General features: G+C 37.6%; 2 protein-coding genes and 1 long non-coding RNA gene across 3 annotated transcripts; all 3 read right to left on the bottom strand.

Annotated features, from left to right (window-relative positions):
• Positions 1 to 1,142: 1,142 nt before the first annotated feature.
• Positions 1,143 to 12,842, bottom strand: LOC100258780 (GLABRA2 expression modulator). Its single transcript, XM_059738551.1, has 5 exons — positions 12,711 to 12,842; positions 12,212 to 12,602; positions 11,767 to 11,868; positions 8,658 to 8,929; positions 1,143 to 1,726 (listed from the first exon to the last, which is right to left on the bottom strand). The coding sequence occupies exons 2-5, from the start codon at positions 12,516 to 12,518 to the stop codon at positions 1,538 to 1,540; spliced, it is 870 nt and encodes a 289-aa protein (XP_059594534.1). The 5' UTR covers positions 12,519 to 12,602; positions 12,711 to 12,842; the 3' UTR covers positions 1,143 to 1,537.
• Positions 12,843 to 14,653: 1,811 nt separating this feature from the next.
• Positions 14,654 to 16,510, bottom strand: LOC100241561 (uncharacterized). The gene is made up of 6 exons (XM_059738552.1): positions 16,189 to 16,510; positions 16,001 to 16,099; positions 15,876 to 15,917; positions 15,570 to 15,714; positions 15,205 to 15,306; positions 14,654 to 14,922 (listed from the first exon to the last, which is right to left on the bottom strand). Exons 1-6 carry the CDS (start codon positions 16,402 to 16,404, stop codon positions 14,852 to 14,854), a joined length of 675 nt encoding a protein of 224 aa, XP_059594535.1. The 5' UTR covers positions 16,405 to 16,510; the 3' UTR covers positions 14,654 to 14,851.
• Positions 16,511 to 17,839: 1,329 nt separating this feature from the next.
• On the bottom strand, positions 17,840 to 18,904 carry LOC104878166 (uncharacterized). Its single transcript, XR_785074.3, has 3 exons — positions 18,769 to 18,904; positions 18,405 to 18,506; positions 17,840 to 18,097 (listed from the first exon to the last, which is right to left on the bottom strand). It is a non-coding gene; the product is annotated as an uncharacterized LOC104878166 (long non-coding RNA).
• Positions 18,905 to 19,198: the final 294 nt, after the last annotated feature.

Raw genomic sequence — 19,198 nt, 5'->3', positions numbered from 1 at the left:
GGATGTGGAATGGTGTGGGAAAGGTTTAGAGGATTGATTTCTATCTACTGACGTGCCAGACACCAAGTGTACCTTATCTACATTTGAAGGACCCAACTCCATTAATAATGAATACTGAATATGATATCCCAGGGATTTGGAACCTTTTGCAGATCATAACTACGTTTGCAAAATCTGATAATGTCAGAGAAGCAGTGGAGTCAATGAAATAAATGCCAATTGAACGATGACTGCTATCGAGTTTCCCCCTTTCCAAACTGTCTTTGATTCCTCCATCTCCTCTTTCATATGTTTCATGGCAACACTAGGTTTTTCCTTTTGCACCACAAGCACAAAAATTGAGGCTGCTTTAAAATAACAGAAAACAGACAAGAAAGAACTGATTTTGGAGAGGCCAGTGCAATGCAGTTTGAAGCCACTGGGAAAATCTATTAAAACAACATTCCCCTTAACTGATCTGAATTCTTTTAAAAACTGGGGTATTTTACTTGGTGCAGGCTCTAAATATGACATCATTTTGAGATCCCCATAATCAAACGATAGGATGATGCTTTTGTATACCAAGGGCTTGAAGAAAGAGTCAGATGGAGAAATGAAAATAAATCGCTTTGGGGAATAGAGTAACACAAGTGATATGTTAACAGTTTGAATAAAGTGCTGCAGGTATTTTAACACAACTGGCGTTCTTATTTACAACAATCTATATGAACTCATATCAAGAGCTTCAAAAAATAATATCTAAGGGCTCTACTCTGGCAGGAAACGAAATATTAGAAATAATGATCATAAATGAGACGAGTGATATATTAATATAATGGTAACTGTTCATATGCTACAACCCAGTATTTGCATGATTCAGTAACAGGACTAACAGAATTCAAGAATTTGGCGGTAGAAGAAGAAGAAGCTACCCTCCATCAAATTGGAGGTTGTAATATTTGGTAAAGATGAAAAATCAACTTGTCAACAGACTACAATAGAACCATTTCCTACAAACATGAGCGGTCCCTGATTGTAAATGCAGGAATAGCATTGAAAACAATTACAAGAAAAATCTGAAGAACATTAAGGACCAATTCATCCATAGTTGTACAAAGCTATGGATTACACCTCCAATACATCTATCATATGCAGTTCTAAGCTAGAGCAACAAATGATGCATAAGATAATAATGATCAGTCGCTTAACAGAACAATATCAATAGGCTTTTTGACATGAAAATGTGTGAAATTTAAAAGAAATAGAACTTAGTATTTGTGAGAAATTCTATATCATGTAGCTGAATAAATTCTGCCAAAATGCAAAACTGCAACCATGTGGACTGAAAAAAGAAAGTCAAATATACACCAGTCCCCTATAAAATATCCCAGAAATAAATACTATATGACCTAGTTTCATCTCCAGAGATATCAACTGAAGGAGGGAGACATGCATTTTTCTTTTCTGCTCAGTTTTCAGATGCTCATATTTGTAAACTCGTTGGTAACATGAACTCAATACCACAATGTGGTGAAAGTTCAAGCCCAAGAGACAACAACTACACAGACTGTATGTCGTGAGTTTGCAGAGCATCCTGTAAGCACTGCACAGCACCATTGTAGTTTAGAAAGCCCATGTACCAAAATTCATGGTTGTCCACAGAGATAACCTGTATGTACTTTTCAGCAGGATTGGATCTGCTTGATGAAGGGTTAATTGCCTTAAGCTGATGCAATGGGATAACTACCTATTTACATGATATGAGAAGCAGAAAGGAAATTGTCAGTAAATATTACAGGGAACTCAAGAAGATCAAATTTTATAATGTAAATAAAAAGAAAGAAACAGACTATAACAACATATCAACCAAATAAGCATAGCTACAGCAATGCATTGAAAAATTTTTAAATTTCACTTCCAAAATATTGTATTTTCCAGAAAAAAGTAAAAAAAAAAAAAAAAAAGTCAAAGTATAATCAAAATGCAAATACTGACAGAACTGTATGCATTCCACTACATCCAACTAGCATTTGCCACATGGCATGCAGTATTTTTATTTATTTATTTTTTTTTATAAGTAAACACAGAATATATTAACACAAGGCAAAAAAGTCACATAGCATACAGGGAGTATACAAAGCGGCAAAGGCCTCACAACCAAAAAGAGACAAAAAAACACACCAACCCTTAAATGGAGGCTAAGCACTCCAAAAAGCCTATAAGGGAGCGCGACTCCACTCCACTATACAATTTTTCTCAGTCCCACACATGGCATGCAGTATTTTTTTTTTCCCATTTTCTTTTTTCAGCATTTTGGAAAATGCAGAACAGGCAGAAGTACTCACATTGTCAAAATGCAATTCAATACATTAGCAATCATGCAGCAGTTAATAAAACAACCACCACTAAAGTGCATATAGCTGATAAAACAAACATATACCTACATGTGTGTGGGGAGGGAGGGGGATAGGGGGATAGGGAGAGAGAAACAGAGGATAAAAACAACTGCCGCTAAAGCACATATAGTTGCTAAAATGATCAAATACCTGTGTGTGTGTGTGTGTGAGAGAGAGAGAGAGAGAGATCAACTATTTGCAATTTTTTTAAGACTTTCCTCAATATGTTCATAAACCCATGTTTTATTTTTAATTTTATATAGAAACGTTTATAGGTCTCAATATCTTAAACAAAGAAATTTTTTTGAGTTTGGCTGTCCAGAAAACAGGGAGTATAGACTGTAAATAATAAGTGGTAGTGTGGTGCTACCAGAGCACACAGTTTACATAATAATAAAATCAAGACAATTATTATTTTAAAAGAACAACACAAGTTTCTACGAATTGCACCAGGATTCACAAGAAGGCTTACTGAATTCAGGATCATTCAATCTTACGTCATTATAAACATATTTCCTGGCCTATCCCATTGGGTGAACATAAGTTGTGGAACTTGCAGAAAGGACTAGTTATGGGTCATACTAGATCCTATTCCGGAGTCGGAATTCAGATAGAATGTCACTAACCTGAAGCATGAAAAATGCTACTAATGAATTGTATGCAATGGGAGCAATATTGTCCATAACAGATTAAGGAGACCATCAGTGTCAAGTTCAAAGCTGGCAATAGATGAGGTGGATAATGATAATGATTCTAGAATATTTTCACAAACAACTGAAAAGATCAATAAATAAAAATTCTGTGCAGAAATTGTGTATTCAATTTATGGTGAGACTCTATTCATTTCTACCTATGATAAGATTCATGGTCAAGCCTTACAGAAATTTTAAAGTTTCTCGCTCTTGTTCTTCTTCATTTTATTTTCTGCACTGCTGTGAACATTTTCTTTCAACACAGAAGGAATCCTTACATGGCACTGGATTTTTGGATTGCACCCACTCAATCAAGATAACTACCAGAGAAGCAAGAAAATTTTGATTTTGAAGAGGTTTAAGATAAAAAGGTTTTGAGGCAGGTTCACATTCAAAGCCGGCAAAAGCCACCTAGAACTTATGGACCAACCAAACCCAACTTTTTTGACAAGTGACATGAACCTCAGAGATGATATGTTTGCCTTAAAGAAAAAAAATCATTAATTATCACTTTTTTTTTTCTTTCGATGGGAAAATAGAACATACATATTAAGAGGTGCCTAATAAAAAAGGGGGTCCAATCCAAGTACACAAGATGTATACAAGCATCACAAAAAATGCTAATAAACATCATATCTAAGCAAACTCCCATGTTGTCTATAAAATCCAAAAAGTTATCGATAAAATAAAATAATGTATGAGAATCTAAATCCCCACTTGACCACACAAATAAAGACTTTAAAACCAAATCTTTCAGCTTCATGCAAGACTGCACTCTTTCCAAGTGATCCAAACAATACAAAGAGGAATTGACCTCCAAACAGCCTTCTGTTTGGCTCCAATAAAATAATTGTGCCAGACGAGAAGGATTTCTCTAACCGAAAGGGAAATACAAAATACACTCCAAAAAGAGAGAAGCCCAGATACCACAAAAGAAAGTTTCATTTATGGTGAGTGAGAATGGGGGCTGCAGATTCCATACGCCTTCACACAGACAGCACCTTTTAACCAAGCTCCATCCATTCTTCATAAGCTGGTCTAAAGTAAGATTTTCTTCAAGTTGCTTCTCAAGCAAAGAAACCCATCTTAGAAGGCACTCCAAAGTTGCAAATCAGCTTAGCAGGAAAGGAGAGGGCCTTAGAGATAAGGGACAACTAGCATGAACTGATAGAAAATAAACACTTCCTATCAATTTTCTACATTAAATTAAATTGTTGTTCTCCACATAATTAAACACGAATAAAGGATCTAAAAGCTGCAACTATGATTCCAAAGTTCACACCCCATCCATTCCCATCCCAAAAATCTACATGACCTGAGCATACTTCTAGATTGTTATATTGAACAGCTCATGAAAATGATGCTTTTTAGGATCCTCGGCGCACCAGGATCAGACTAAAACTTGACCCTCATGCCATTCCCTGTAGACAATCCTGTTCTAGCGAAAAAATCAACCTTACCCTTCCTTGTGGCTTTCCAAAGGCTTGGGCCATAAGTGCCCTTACCTTTGCCTGAGCAACAGTCCCTTCCCATTTTCTTGTACGTCTCCACTATCACCTTTCTCCATAAGTTGTCACTCTCAGAGGCAAATTTCTACAGCTACTTACCCAATAATGTTTTGTAGAGGGGCTAAGGCCCCTCACACCCAAACCCCCTATGACCTTTTAAGAATAGATAACTCGCTATCTTACCAGATGAATTTTCTTTTCAAGAGGACTCCAGAGGAAAATCTCTGTGAAATCCTTCAAGCCTGATCCCCAATTTGCTAGGCATTACAAAATCCAATAATAAATAAATTGGAAGACTAGATGGTGGGCTTTTCAACAAGGTAGCTTCCCTTAGATAGATATTTGATTTTCCAAGAAGCTAATCTTTTCATGGATAAAGTCAACTGAATTCCACAAGACTGGGACGTGAACTGAGTGCCCACTAGCATAACTAAATACTGTGAAGGGAGACTTTCCCTGCTGCAATCCAACTCACAAGCTAAAGTTACCATATTCTTCACGTTTACTATGGGTGACATGTCATTTTTCTCCAAGTTGATTTTTAATGCCAAAATAACCTCAAAGCATAAAGCAATCCACCTTACATAAGATAATTTATATTTCCCTTGCAGAAGAACAAAGTACAATTGGCAAAAGGAAGGTGCTAGATCTCAACCTGGCCACCTCTAGGCTCTTTCACTTTAAACCCCTTTAATAGGCCCTCCTTTGACCATCATCTGCAGAAAGCAACTCCAAACTTTCATCACCAAAATGAACAAGGAGAGAAGAGGTCTTTGTGCCTTGAGCCTCTCAAGCTATGGAAGAAACTAAAGAACCATTGATAAGTACTAAAAACCAAGGAGTAGAAATGCAAAATCTTATTGACTTCCCATGTTTGATTGAGACCAATTAGCTCCAATACTGAAAACCCCTGGCCTCAGGCTTTCTACTCTTGAGTCAATGGCTTCATTGGCAAGGAGAATGACATCTAAAATTTTGTCTCCCCTTCACAAAAGTATTTTGGGAGTTGAAAAATCACCTCGCCAATGATTTTTTTTTTTTCTAAGCCTGTTAGCCAAGGTCTTAACTAGCAGCTTGTACAACCCACAAATCAAGCTGATTGGCCTTAAGTCTTTATACCCCATTCCACCTTTTTTCAAAATGAGAGCAAGGAAAGTAGTATTCAAGCACCTTTCAAAAGTCCAACAAGGGTGAAACTCACACAGAAATTCCATCACCTCTAATCAAACGATATCCCAACAACCTTGCCAAAAAGTCAAGAGGGAAGCCATCTGACACTGGGGATTCGTCACCAGACAATTCATCCAGTCCTTGCGACTTCCTCCTTACTGAAGGGTCTAACCAGCTATCTCTCCTGAAATTTATATTTAAATTGTCTTAACAACATATTTATCCTTAAACATTAATCTATATTTACTAGCAGTAATTTTATTAGGGTGAAAAATGTAAATATCTAATTTCTCCCATTTCCTACATTAACATTCCGTATTGGTTTCTGTATTTTTCCTAGCTCACATTTTCCAGTGTCTTCTATATGATTAACATGACTCCATTCTCTAATCTATGTAGTATGTTCTATTGGAGCTAAGAATATTTAATAATCTTATCATTTTTCATCATTTGCCCAACCCTTCATTGGAATGACTTGGAACTCCTTTGGCTACTAATTGGCCACAGCTAAGTCAAATCACTGTTATCCTAAACCCTGCCTCTCATGCAAAACCATACCACCAACCTGATCCAATAGGTCCTAAGAACTAAGCCTCTGTAAACTCAATCAAATTGACCAAGCTCAGCATGCTTGAATATGAAGGGACAATTGACTTTCAAGTTAAATATTGATGCCCAAGCTATTCTAGGTCCAAGTCAAAAAGACTTGGTACTAGTCAAAAAATGCGCTCCCTACTAATCATCCAAGTGATTTCCAACCCAAGGCCTAAGGCCATCCATTGTCAGACTACACAACTTAAAATTCACATATTGCAACAATCGCAATGATGAGTGTTGAAACAACCATGCCATAAAAAAAACCTTATACACAACTTATTTTAATTACATGCTATTATATGTGTGCATGTTCCCTCAGCGCAGGAGGAGGGGGAGGGTGTAGTGGAGATGTCAGGCAAATTTACATAGAAAAAAAAATAGTAAATTACACATACCTCCCTCAAGGTCATATATGAACTTTTCTTCTTTTTTAGAATATTACATAGACATGCCTTAGGTTTACAGTCATGCAACATAACCATCTATTACAGTAAACATATCATTAGATCAATGATGTCAAACACTAATCCAAATTTTTTTTATAAAAAAACAATGTTTACCCTATGATGAATACTTTCAATCTTGTCACATCCAATCACTAAGAACTTTTTCCTATTACCATCAATTAACTCCAAATTAGTTTTTCAATTAATTTAATATAATTACAAATTAAATCACCCTAAACAAGCTGAAAAACAACCTTAATTTCATCAATGTGAAGATTTCTTTAGTCATCAAATAATCTTAAATAACAAGAAACAACCATATCCTTGGTTAATCTTAATAAAATTTAAATTAATCTAAGGATAATCCTACAATAAACATTATTCATTTAGGATTAATCCAAATTAAATCTAAATCTAAATCAACTTAAACAATAATTTTCCACACCGCCATAGAATTCTTCCTTTCTCTTCCACATATTGATCATCTTCCAAAAAAACCCTAATCTAACCCCCATCAACTTTATCTCCATCATCATCTTCATTGTTGCTTTCTTCATCATCTCTTTATTTTCTTTCAGTTTTTGAAACTCTGCAATTAGCTACTCAAGTTTTCCTATCATCTTCATCCCTTTTATCAACTTTATATCTCCATCATCATCTTCATCCTTATCTTCATGTTCATATCTTCATATTTTCCTTTTCCAATTCTGGAAACATGGCTATGGCAAGGGTAATCTACCCTAAAATAAAAAGTGAATCAGTCTATATCAAATCCATTTTTTATTTTTTTTTTGATAAGTAAAGGAGAAAAACTGTATTGAAAAAACCGCCAAAACAGCAGCTTAAAGAATACAAAGAAGAAACACCCCCCCGCTCCCCAGCTGGTTGCCAAGAACGGAGGTGCAACCCAAACCCCACCCTCAATGGGTTCCCACCCAACCAATAAAATCAACTAAAGTCGAAGGACCATCTTTTATAAACAATTTCATCTCCGACCAAAGGAAATATACAAAAGAACTCCTAAGTCTTTGGATTGACAACACTTCTTCCTCAAACGCAATTTTGTTTCTTGCCTTCCAAACCATCCAAAAAAGACACAATGGGCTTGCTCTCAAAACTTCCTTTCTCTTTTCTCCCACAAAAGACCCGTCCCAACCCAAAAGTGTCGCCTTAACTGTGGCTGTGGCTGGCACCACCCACTGCACCCAAAAAAGAGAGAAAAGCAATGCCCAAAGAGTCCTAGCCTTGGTGCAATGGAGAAGAATGTGATCTATTGATTCTTCGTGCCTTTGGCAAAGATAGTATCTACTCGCTAGAGGCCATCCTCTCTTTTGAAGCTGGTCCAAAGTAAGAGTTTTTCCCCACGAAGCTTCCCACCCAAAAAAACTCACTCTAGGCTGCACGCAATATATCAAATCCATTTTTTGCCATGTCTACCCTACACCTTGGACCAACATATGAGGGGAAAAAATGGAGCAGATGAAACAAAATCATGGAGCACGAAATCGACCCATCCTAACCTTAGTGAAAACATCAAGATTCAACCTTTTTTTCGATGCTGAGAGAATTTCACATTAATCTTAGGGAATGTATGAACCCTGGTAGATTGTGTGTACATGGATGTACGTATATCCAACAACACATGTAAAAGTGTATGTGTATGAACTTCCAATAACAGAGTAGTAAATGTATTGCAAAATATCTTGGAAAATAGTGATCTATTATCTATATAATAAGCTATAGATTGCAATGAAACTTCACCTAATAGGTCAGAGTGAAAGACATCTCTCAGCTATCACTCTCCTGTTGTAGGAGGATTTTTCTGCTTTAGACCCTCATAATTTTGAAAACTGATACTGTTCAACTTACCTTATAATAGCTCCACTCCATCTGGTCTCCAGCTTTATATGAAAGAGGATTGTCACTACAAAATGCAAGCTTTGCAGTAGATACGTATAAAATTCCCATGACTGGCCCAGCTGATGTAGATAAGTAGCATGCAAATGAATTCTGAAGTTGCTCCTCAGGAACCGTCTCAAATGTGTGTCGAAAAATCTTCTCATAACCACCTTCTGCTAGAACCTTCGTTCCTTGTGCAATTCTCCCCATGGCAGCATCAGCAAAACTTGGGCTTGTTTTCACTAATTTAAAAGAAAAAAGGGGTCATTCAAGGAAAAAAAACAGTGATATCATCATGTTGACAAATAACTGACATAGCAACAAGTATATAGCTTGAGAAAAGTGGTAAAAACTACTAAACAAGAAACTATAGGGAGATATTAGAGATATACAATGGAAAAGACAATACATCTCGAAGGGGGGAAGAATTACTCTTATCAAGAGCACTTTGGCCAGCATACCCATCTACCTCCTATCCCTTATTCGCATTCCTAAGTCTATTGCAAAAAGGATTGAAAAAATTCAAAGAGACTTCCTTTGGGGGGGGGGAAGCTTGGAGGGGAAAGCTCACTTAATTAACTGGAAGCTGGTCAGCAGCCCAAAGGAGGAGGGTGGTTTAGGCATCCGAAAGATAGACTTGTTGAACAAAGCCTTGCTGGGCAAATGGGTATGGAGATATGCCTATGAGAAGTATAACCTTTGGAAAACGGTGATAGGGGTGAAATATGGTCAAGAGGGGTGTGGGTGGAGGACTAAGGAAGTTTGTGGGTCTTTTGGAGTGGGATTGTGGAAGGAGATCATGAAGGAGGCTAATTGGTGCTGGGAGAGCATTGAATTTAAGGTAGGGAAGGGGACTAGAGTTTTGTTCTGGACGGATAAGTGGTGTGGTAATGAGACGTTATCACAAACTTTTCCTCAGTTGTTTACCTTGGCGGGTCATAGGAATGCCAAAGTAAGTGAAGTGTGGGACTCTAGCCTGGGTCAAGGAGGTTGGAATCTCAGCTTGGCCAGAAATTTCAATGATTGGGAGCTGGATTAGATAGGAGATATGCTGAATCTGCTGAGGGACTTCAGGACTTCTCCTGAGGAGGATTCAGTGAGATGGAAAGGGGAAGGCATTGGTGTTTTTGGGGTTAAGGGTGCTTACAAAATGTTGATTGGCTCCTCAGCCTGTGCCTTCCCGAATAGACGCATTTGGATGGATAAGGTCCCAACAAAAGTGTCTTTTTTTGCTTGGGAAGCTTCGTGGGGGAAGATCCTCACCTTGGATAAGCTTCAAAGAAGGGGGTGGCAACTCCCTAACCAATGTTTTTTGTGTGGCTGTGAAGAGGAATATGCGAATCACATTCTTTTACATTATACAGTGGTTAAAACTCTTTGGGAGATTGCCCTTGCCATTTTTGGAGTTTAGTGGGTGTTCCCAGAGTCAGTTAAAGAGGTGTTACTTAGTTGGAGGGGTTCTTTTGTGGGGAAAAAAAGAAAAAATATCTAGAATTCCATCCCGTTGTGCATATTTTGGACGGTTTGGAAGGAAATGAATAGGTTAGCTCTCGGGGGGGGGGGGGGGGGGGGGGGGTCGTTAGATATTCAGAAATTCAAAAATTATTTTGTATGTAACTTGTGAAGTTAGGTTAGGGTGTACATTGGAGAGGAAACCTATTCTCTCTTAGGCTTTTTGGAGTGGCTTGCGGCCACTTGAGGGTGGGCGAGATTTCTCCCCTCTCTTATTTCAGTTCCTTGTTTTGGGCTTATGCGTATACCCCTTGTATACATGCGGCTTTTTAGCTTTTTTAATATATTTTGTTGTTTATCTATAAAAAAAAATATATATTAACATATTATGTATATTGACAGGGAGATACTAGAGATATGAAATGGCGGTATTAACATATTGATTGATTACTGAAAATCTCAATGGAAAACCATGTTGAAAGACAGTGATATATCATAGAATTGATGACTCGCTTCACTGTTACACGAACAATCATTTAGAACTCTATCAAAATGATAGAGAAGTTCTAATAAATGGAAAACAAACTTCAAGATGTCACATTCTTTTTTATTTTAGAATAATTAACTCGGACATTGATCTTCCTGAAAATTTTGAAAAGGTTTCCCACAAGATTGGAAATGGTCAACACAAGAAAGGAGGTTCACTATGGGGAAAAGAGTTTCCAATAAATATTCTCCACATTCTCAAAAGCAATTTAAGAGAATGTACAATAAGACTGAGAGAGACCTGAAAAGAGGATTTCAAGTCGGATCAAGACATATGAGAATAATGGTTGAAAAGATACGAGTCAAAGTCATAGTCAATTCAATAAAGCCTTCATCCCAATAGCTTGAAATTGATGTGTGTCATCCAGCTCAATTACAATATATTTTCTACTATTAATCATTGGCAATAATCTCATTTCTAATTGTCTCTACCAACCACCATTGTTCACTGACCCACTTTTGTGCTAGCATCTTCAAGATGAATCAAGTCACTCAACCATACTGCTATATTCAAAGGTCTCCATTGAACCTGGTTGGACCATCTGAATCTGCTTTTCCTGATCTTATTCTTAGTTGTGCCACCTCTATCTTCTTGCCGTCTAGCTTTCCTTGTATTGCCACTCATCCATTTTACTATCCTTATTTCAGACATGATCATAAGTTGAACATTTTATACCTTAAGCATTCAACATTCTATACTATAAAACATAACAATTTGTTCCCGTCCTATAAAGCTGCCCTTAATTTTGTTGGTATTCTATATATCAAAATAAACATCACAGTTCCAGGAAGATTATAAATCTGAATTAACACAAAAATCTGTCCATGTAATTATTGTTCTTCTTAATATTCCACCAAATTTGACTACAAATCTAAAATGCATACATGCCACAACATAGAATGAATATAAATCAATTAACACAAAAATCAGTCCTTGCAATCGTTGTTCTACTCGATATCCCACCAAACTTGACTACTAATCTAAAATGCATACATGCCACGACATAGAACTAAGTCCATACATCTATGAAAACAAAACAAGAAAAGAAATCAAGCAAAAATAAAAATAAAGAAAACTCACAATGCTGCCAAGTGTTCCCAGCCAGATCCTCTGCCTTTTTAGAGGCTTCTCCCACCTTCCTTCCCCACCTCCCTAGCACATCCCTAACCGAGTTCATCGTATCTGATTGGAAGAAAAAAGAGAGGACAACACAATTGCTCAGTACCTTTTCTGCAACTAAAGCCTTTAATAAATCTCTACCAAATCCATAAATAATCTCAACAATAAATCGTAACAGAGAGTTCTAAATCTGAATCTCGCACTTGTTTAAAAGAATTATCTCATAACACACACATAAAGAGAAGCGTTCCAGAAGTCAATTTTTCGTATTTGTTTCATAATGTATACGCCAAGCAAGAGAGACAAGGTCCCGAATCTTACTTTTTTTGCAATGAACGTTTCGAATCTCAATTATGCCAATATTGAAAGAGCTTAGAGATAATATATAGAGAGCAAGAGAACTTACTCTTGAAATTGAATTGCGGTGAATTCGAGGCCACGGAAGAACGATCCACATAGGGATTGGATCCATCAGAAGACGACATTTTCGGAGAAGGATACTCCGTCACCAGGTCCGAACTCCAACGCACTGACTTCTGCGTCACAGGCGCCGCCTTATGCGTCTCTGATCCCACCTCCCTATTCGATGCCTGAGCCCCATCTTTGACGTTCTGATCTATATCCGGCGACTGCGAATGCGAATGCGGTTGAGATTGAGACTGCGGCTGCGATTGAGATAGCTGCTCCGTATGCTCGCCGTTGGGCTGCTCCATCTCCAAAGCCGGATGAAACAACGAATGAAGAGTACGGTCCTGGCCGCGCGTGTGGTGACGCGTTTGTTTTCCGGCTGGTTTGCCCTAAATATATATAAGAGAAAAATGATTTTAAAAGAAAAAAAATGGGGGAATGCCTGAAAGGGCGCTGCGTCCGTACACGAGCGGGTCTGCTATTTTTAGATCTCCCACCTCCGATTCGCTGAAAGAGGCTGGCGTTTGACCGCTGGGGCTTGGTAATGGTTCCTCTACTATTCCTGAATTTGATATCGGATTTGATGACCTTGATACATTGATGCGCCACTTACCCACCAACACTAATATTTTTTATGCACTTCACACATCACGTGATGGACTTTGTTTTAAGATTGACTTAATGTGTCATGGTCTTGAATAATCTAGATGGTGATTTATGGATTTTATTTATAACAGCAGTTACTAAAATAGGGACTAAAACCACAATTTTAATTCAAAATTCTTATATGATTTGCATTTGGTTGTATGATATGCTGGACCTTTTTTGTTTACTTGTCCAACCACATGTAGAATGTGAGCCAATCAATTAAATCTTGGTACCCTGGCTCCCTCGAGGTGATGCATTACGGAAGAAAAAAAAATGTTTTTAAAAATTATTCTCAAAAAATAAGAACAGATTTTGAAAATATCCCCCACAGACACCCTAAATCTTGGTACCTGTGTCCCTTGAGGTGATGGATCACAACAGAGGTGTTGTGCCAACGAAAGCTTTGATGCCAACAATGTTAGTTCAAGAACACAAAGATAAAACAATCACACATACGGTACACGAGGTTTTAACGTGGTTCGGCCAACCATGCCTACGTCCACGGATGAAAGAGAATAATTCCACTATACAATAGAGAATATTATAGAGGATAAAACCAGATACAACTATTGGGTTCCCGAAACATCCCATGTTTCCCCACTCCTTGTATCCATACCTTACTACGAGCCCTCTCGCTCCACCAGGTACCTCCCGTTCTTCCTCACATCTCTATCCACCTCGTATAGTATCTATAGGCCCATCTCCATCTCATAACTTTTTCCCCTCATGACCTAGAATATTTATAGAGATATTTCCAACAACCTTCCTTATTCTATAAGGAAATCTAATATTACAATAATGTATCAACCTAGAAATATTCTATATAATATTCTTTACAAAAAAGGAATCTATACTAATTAGGAATTTGGGACACTTCCTAACAATCTCCACCTTGGACCAAATTACATGAAGTTAATCTTCAATCTCTCCATGACACAAACCTTTTTGTATCATATCACCACGAAAGAGCAATCGACTCCACCTTCAGTGAAAATTCCTTTTGTTTTCATCTTGTGTGTTTTGTGATCTTTTACTCTTCCAGAAATCTTCAACCCAAGCTCTGATACCAATTGTTGTGCCAACGAAAGCTTTGATGCCAACAATGTTAGTTCAAGAACACAAAGATAAAACAATCACACATACGGTACACGAGGTTTTAACGTGGTTCGGCTAACCATGCCTACGTCCACGGATGAGAGAGAATAATTCCACTATACAATAGAGAATATTACAGAGGATAAAACCAGATACAACTATTGGGTTCCCGAAACATCCCATGTTTCCCCACTCCTTGTATCCATACCTTACTACGAGCCCTCTCGCTCCACCAGGTACCTCCCGTTCTTCCTCACATCTCTATCCACCTCGTATAGTATCTATAGGCCCATCTCCATCTCATAACTTTTTTCCCTCATGACCTAGAATATTTATAGAGATATTTCCAACAACCTTCCTTATTCTATAAGGAAATCTAATACTACAATAATGTATCAACCTAGAAATATTCTATATAATATTCTTTACAAAAAAGGAATCTATACTAATTAGGAATTTGGGACACTTCCTAATAAGAGGTGAAGCGGCCCCTCCAGCCTTGGCATCACTACATATGAATGTGTCAGTTGGAGGCTGAAGAAAGATGCTTCACTCCCCATTTCGGGGAGTGAGCCTCAATCATATTCCCATGATATTGTCTTATCAATATTTTTTAGTAATTTGAAGAATACATGAAATATGTTTAGTTTTGTCCAAAAGTTAGGTCATGCGTGACCATACACTTTCATACAATAAATTGCATCTAATATACTGGACAAAGCCTTATCATTCATTATATTGGGACACGATTAAATTATTTTGATCCGATTACATCAAATAACAAGAGGCCTTTTTCCTAACAGCCACAAATCATCAGGAAAAAAGGAAAGGCTATCGTGGTATTTAATGAGAAGAAATCAAGTAACAAGTCTGCTGTCTCAGCTAAGCAGACCTTCTACTCTTCCTGCAACGAGATACTCCAAATCTTCTGGATGAATTGGAGCACGGTTTCCTGGGCCTTCTCATCTGTACAAGTGAAAGTGACAAAACTGAGGTTACTGCATTGGAATAAATTCCATTTTAAAATGTGTCGTATCTCCGGTTATAGCAGGGCATCCCCTGTAGTCCCTTGCTACAATCTCATTGATTAGTTGATCATCAGTTCAGCCTCATACTTCCTTTTTTTTTTTTTTTCCACACTGGGCAAGGCTGGATTCGAGGGCTGTTCAGTAGGATCAGCGCGCAGAAGCCTAAACTTTTCCAATCAAAATCTCATATACAGAAAAGGGCCAAAATAGAATTACTAACCAAGTCTTGGAACTGTGTGGCCCTGGGGATGATGAATTACAACAGGGTCTACAAATGATTCCAATAGAGCAGTCCCCTCTTGCTTCATGAAATCCGTCTCACCTACATCACAAGATGTGGTTAGAATGAAAATAATGGTGCTTCTCCACCCAGTCCAACCCCATCACAGTAGCAGACTTCACCATGAAAGCACCTTCGTATTTCATAAAACAAACAAAAACAGAAGAAAAAGGAAAATTTCAAGCATAGAAAGAATAGTTTTTCCATTCAAACATAGACCAGAACGCCTTTGTGCCTTTTGTAGCTAAATCCAATACAAAACAAGACTTTCCATCTGCAGAGTGTACAGAGAATCGAGAAAATACCTATAAAGTGGAGGGAGGGGCAGGGGATGGGAGGTGAAAATGCATTAGCAGCCAACTTAGGAGACCCGAACTTAGATCCTCCAAATTTAGCCCCTGATATTATTATCAGAAACTTGATCTTTGGGACCTTTGTAAGAGCCACTCCCTGCAATTCACCATACCCGAATTTTGTGCTCAAATTCAATGTCTTCCCATGTCAATATTCCGTTTGGTTTTCCAGAAAGTTAAGGGCCAAGAAAATAATACAAATTGAAGATGACTTCTTTTCTTGGACATTTTCTTAATCAAAATATAGATCTAGTGTACCTGTGCTTGCATCCCTGGCAAAGCAGCTGCCAAAATTGCACCCTAAACTCCTCAAAATGAAAGAAGTGAAAAACATCAGTGATAATTTCAGGAAGATATCAGTCAGAAATTTGTAGAACCCCCACCTGGGAGAAACCAAGTAGACCATGGAAGGGCCCATGCTTTAGCATGTAATCTTCTATGTAGGCAAGGCATTCTTCAAAATTTATATATTCCGTGAAATCCTATAACCAAACAACTTGGCTTCAGACAAATAATAATCAATCGCGAACCAGTAAGACAAAAAATCAGATTCTCCGAGAAAATATTTGACCTGGTTGGATTGGAACCATTCATAATAGGGAGGATCAAAGAGGCCTTCGACGTCAGATTTTCCTTGGGCTGGAAAAGGGGCATCGAGGAAGACGAGATCCAAATTTCCCAGCACTGTTTCCGGCCATTTTCCCACCAGTTTCTTGAGGATTTCGGCGCTTGTTCTGAAGCCGTGAAGGCAGAGAATTCTGGGTTTGTTTTGAAGTTGATTTTCCATTTTCAATCCTCCAGTCAACTGTTGTATCTTGGGAGGATATTCTCAGCAGAAGCGTGTCCGCCTGCGCTGGTGCTGAAGATCCCGCAGTTGCCTTTTCGTGGCACTTTTGAATTATTATAGCATTATGTGTTTGGGCCCCAGTGAGTAACCACCATTCGGGAGGTGCCATTTTTCAAGTCCACGAGTGTTACATCTACTTCTGATCTTAATTATAGGGACTATTCAATATCCTTTTTACAAACTAAAAGCACAATTTTCATTCAAAATTCTCATACGATTTGCATTTGGTTGTATGATATGCTGAACCTTTTTTATTTACTTGTCCAATCAGATGTAGAACACTAGAACGTGAGCCAATCAATTAAATCTTGGTACCCTGGCTCCCTCAAGCTGATGCATTACAACTTTAGGAAAAAAAATTGTTTTTAAATATTACTCTCAAAAAATAAGAACGGATTTTGAAAATATTCCCCCACAGACACCCTAAATCTTGGTACCTGTGTCCCTTGAGGTGATGGATCACAACAGAGGTGAAGCGGTCCCTCCAAGCTTGGCATCACTACACATGAATATGTCAGCTGGAGGCTGAAGAAAGATGCCTCTCTCCCCATTTCCAAGGTTCCAACACATCTTTGGCAGGAGTGAGCCTCGATCATATTCCCATGTTATTGTCCTAACAACATTTTTTAGTAATTTGAAGAATACATGATGGCTCTCAAACACGTCTGGAAAACTTGAGGGCAGTCTCTTGCAGGTTGCAACAATTCCCCGCCAGTCTATTGATGGAAAGCTTCCTCCTAATATTATGTTTCCTTTTGTATAAATAGTCGGAAAGAGATGTAGGTGGTGTTTGTTTTTTTTTTTGCTAAACAGTAAAAGCTAAAAGCCAAAATATTTGACTAAATGGAAAAAATAAAAATATGTTCAATTCAATTATATTGGATGATGTCAACATATTACTTTTAACTTAATAGAAAAAATGAAATATTTTAACTTTTTCTATTCAGTCAAAAAACAAACATCACCTTACATTATTATATATAATCATCTACATATTTTCACCATATGATAAATTATTTATGTTAATATAAGTCTCTCTCTAATAGAAAAAACTCTAGTGAACGAAAATTAGCACAAAATAATTTCCCTATCAAAATAACCTTATTCAAATTTTTGTTACTAAAACCTCGTATGAGTCAAAACTTGGACAAAGGAAAAAATGGTACAACGTATTCATAGCAATATCCTTTCCTTGTGTTGATATGATTAAACTTTATTTAACACTTCAATTTGTAAATCTCTCAATCTTCACATTATCTTAACTTTTTGTATGTAATAGACAATGACACTTCTATGAATAAATTCATATAATTATCATGAATGTTAAGAGATATGTTCAACTTGGTCCAAAAGTTAGGTCATGCGTTACCAACACTTTTATACAAAAGCCTTATCATTCATTATATTGGGATACGATTGAATTATTTTGATCCGATTACATCAAATAACAAGAGGTCTTTTTCCTAACAGCCAGAAATCATCAGGAAAAAAGGAAAGGCTATCATGATATTTAATGAGAAGAAATCAAGTAACAAGTCTGCTGTCTCAGCTAAGCAGACCTTCTACTCTTCCTGCCATGAGATATTCCAAATCTTCCGGATGAATTGGAGCACGGTTTCCTGGGCCTTCTCATCTGTACAAATGAAAGTGCCAAAACTGAGGTTACTGCATTAGATCTACTGCCTCTTCTAGATATCCAAATTGGAATAAATTCCATTTTGAAATGTGTCGTATCTCCGGTTATAGCAGGGCATCCCCTGTAGTCCTTTGCTACAATCTCATTGATTAGTTGATCATCAGTTCAGCCTAATACTTCTTTTTTTTCCCCCACATTGGGCGAGGCTGGATTCAAGGTCTGTTCAGTAGGATCAGCTCGCAGAAGCCTAAACTTTTTCAATCAAAATCTCATATACAAAAAGGGCCAAAATAGAATTACTAACCAAGTCTTGGAACTGTGTGGCCCTCGGGATGATGGATTACAACAGGGTCTACAAATGATTCCAATAGAGCAGTCCCCTCTTGCTTCAAGACATCCGTCTCACCTACAACACAAGATGTGGTTAGAATGAAAATAATGGTGCTTCTCCACCCAGTCCAACCCCGTCACAGTAGCAGACTTCGCCATGAAAGCACCTTCGTATTTCATAAAACAAACAAAAACAGAAGAAAAAGGAAAATTTCAAGCATAGAAAGAATAGTTTTTCCATTCAAACATAGACCAGAACGCCTCTGTGCCTTTTGTAGCTAAATCCAATACAAACAAGACTTTCCATATGCAGAGTGTACAGAGAATCGAGAAAATACCTATAAAGTGGAGGGAGGGGCAGGGGATGGGAGGTGAAAATGCATTAGGGATGCTTAGGGATACCCGGTTAAAAGGGATAAAATTCCATTTTCAATTCTCCAGTCAACTGCTGTCTTTGGAGGATTCTCAGCAGAACTGGTCTGCATGCGTTGCTGCTATCCCGCAGTTGCCTTTTCGTGTCACGTTTTACTTATTATTATTAGGGATACCCGGTTAAAAGGAATAAAATTCCCTACATATTGTAAAACTAACACCCACTTTTAATAGCCCCAAAAATGACCCAACTCAGACACAAATACCCTCAGCTACTTCAGCCCATTTTTTATTTTTCCCACTCATTCTAATTTTATTTCCCTCTCTTTACCTTTTTTTTTTATTTTTTATTCTTTTTACTCATACTTGAGACAACTATTAGATTCTTTTCAGACC

This window comes from Vitis vinifera, chromosome 7 (assembly GCF_030704535.1).
Source record: "Vitis vinifera cultivar Pinot Noir 40024 chromosome 7, ASM3070453v1".
Lineage (NCBI taxonomy): Eukaryota > Viridiplantae > Streptophyta > Magnoliopsida > Vitales > Vitaceae > Vitis > Vitis vinifera.
Note: the sequence above shows the minus strand (reverse complement) of the source record. Positions and strands in the feature narration are given on the sequence as shown.

Coding starts and splice junctions, on each gene's coding strand:
- LOC100258780 (XM_059738551.1), bottom strand. CDS start 12,518: ATGGAGCAGCCCAACGGCGAGCATACGGAGCAGCTATCTCAATCGCAG. Junction 8,930..11,766: donor TGGGAACACTTGGCAGCATT/GTGAGTTTTCTT, acceptor CTTTTAAATTAG/TGAAAACAAGCCCAAGTTTT. Junction 1,727..8,657: donor TGGAGTGGAGCTATTATAAG/GTAAGTTGAACA, acceptor TCATGTAAATAG/GTAGTTATCCCATTGCATCA.
- LOC100241561 (XM_059738552.1), bottom strand. CDS start 16,404: ATGGAAAATCAACTTCAAAACAAACCCAGAATTCTCTGCCTTCACGGC. Junction 15,918..16,000: donor GTCTACTTGGTTTCTCCCAG/GTGGGGGTTCTA, acceptor TGAGGAGTTTAG/GGTGCAATTTTGGCAGCTGC. Junction 15,715..15,875: donor TGCCAGGGATGCAAGCACAG/GTACACTAGATC, acceptor GGTGAATTGCAG/GGAGTGGCTCTTACAAAGGT.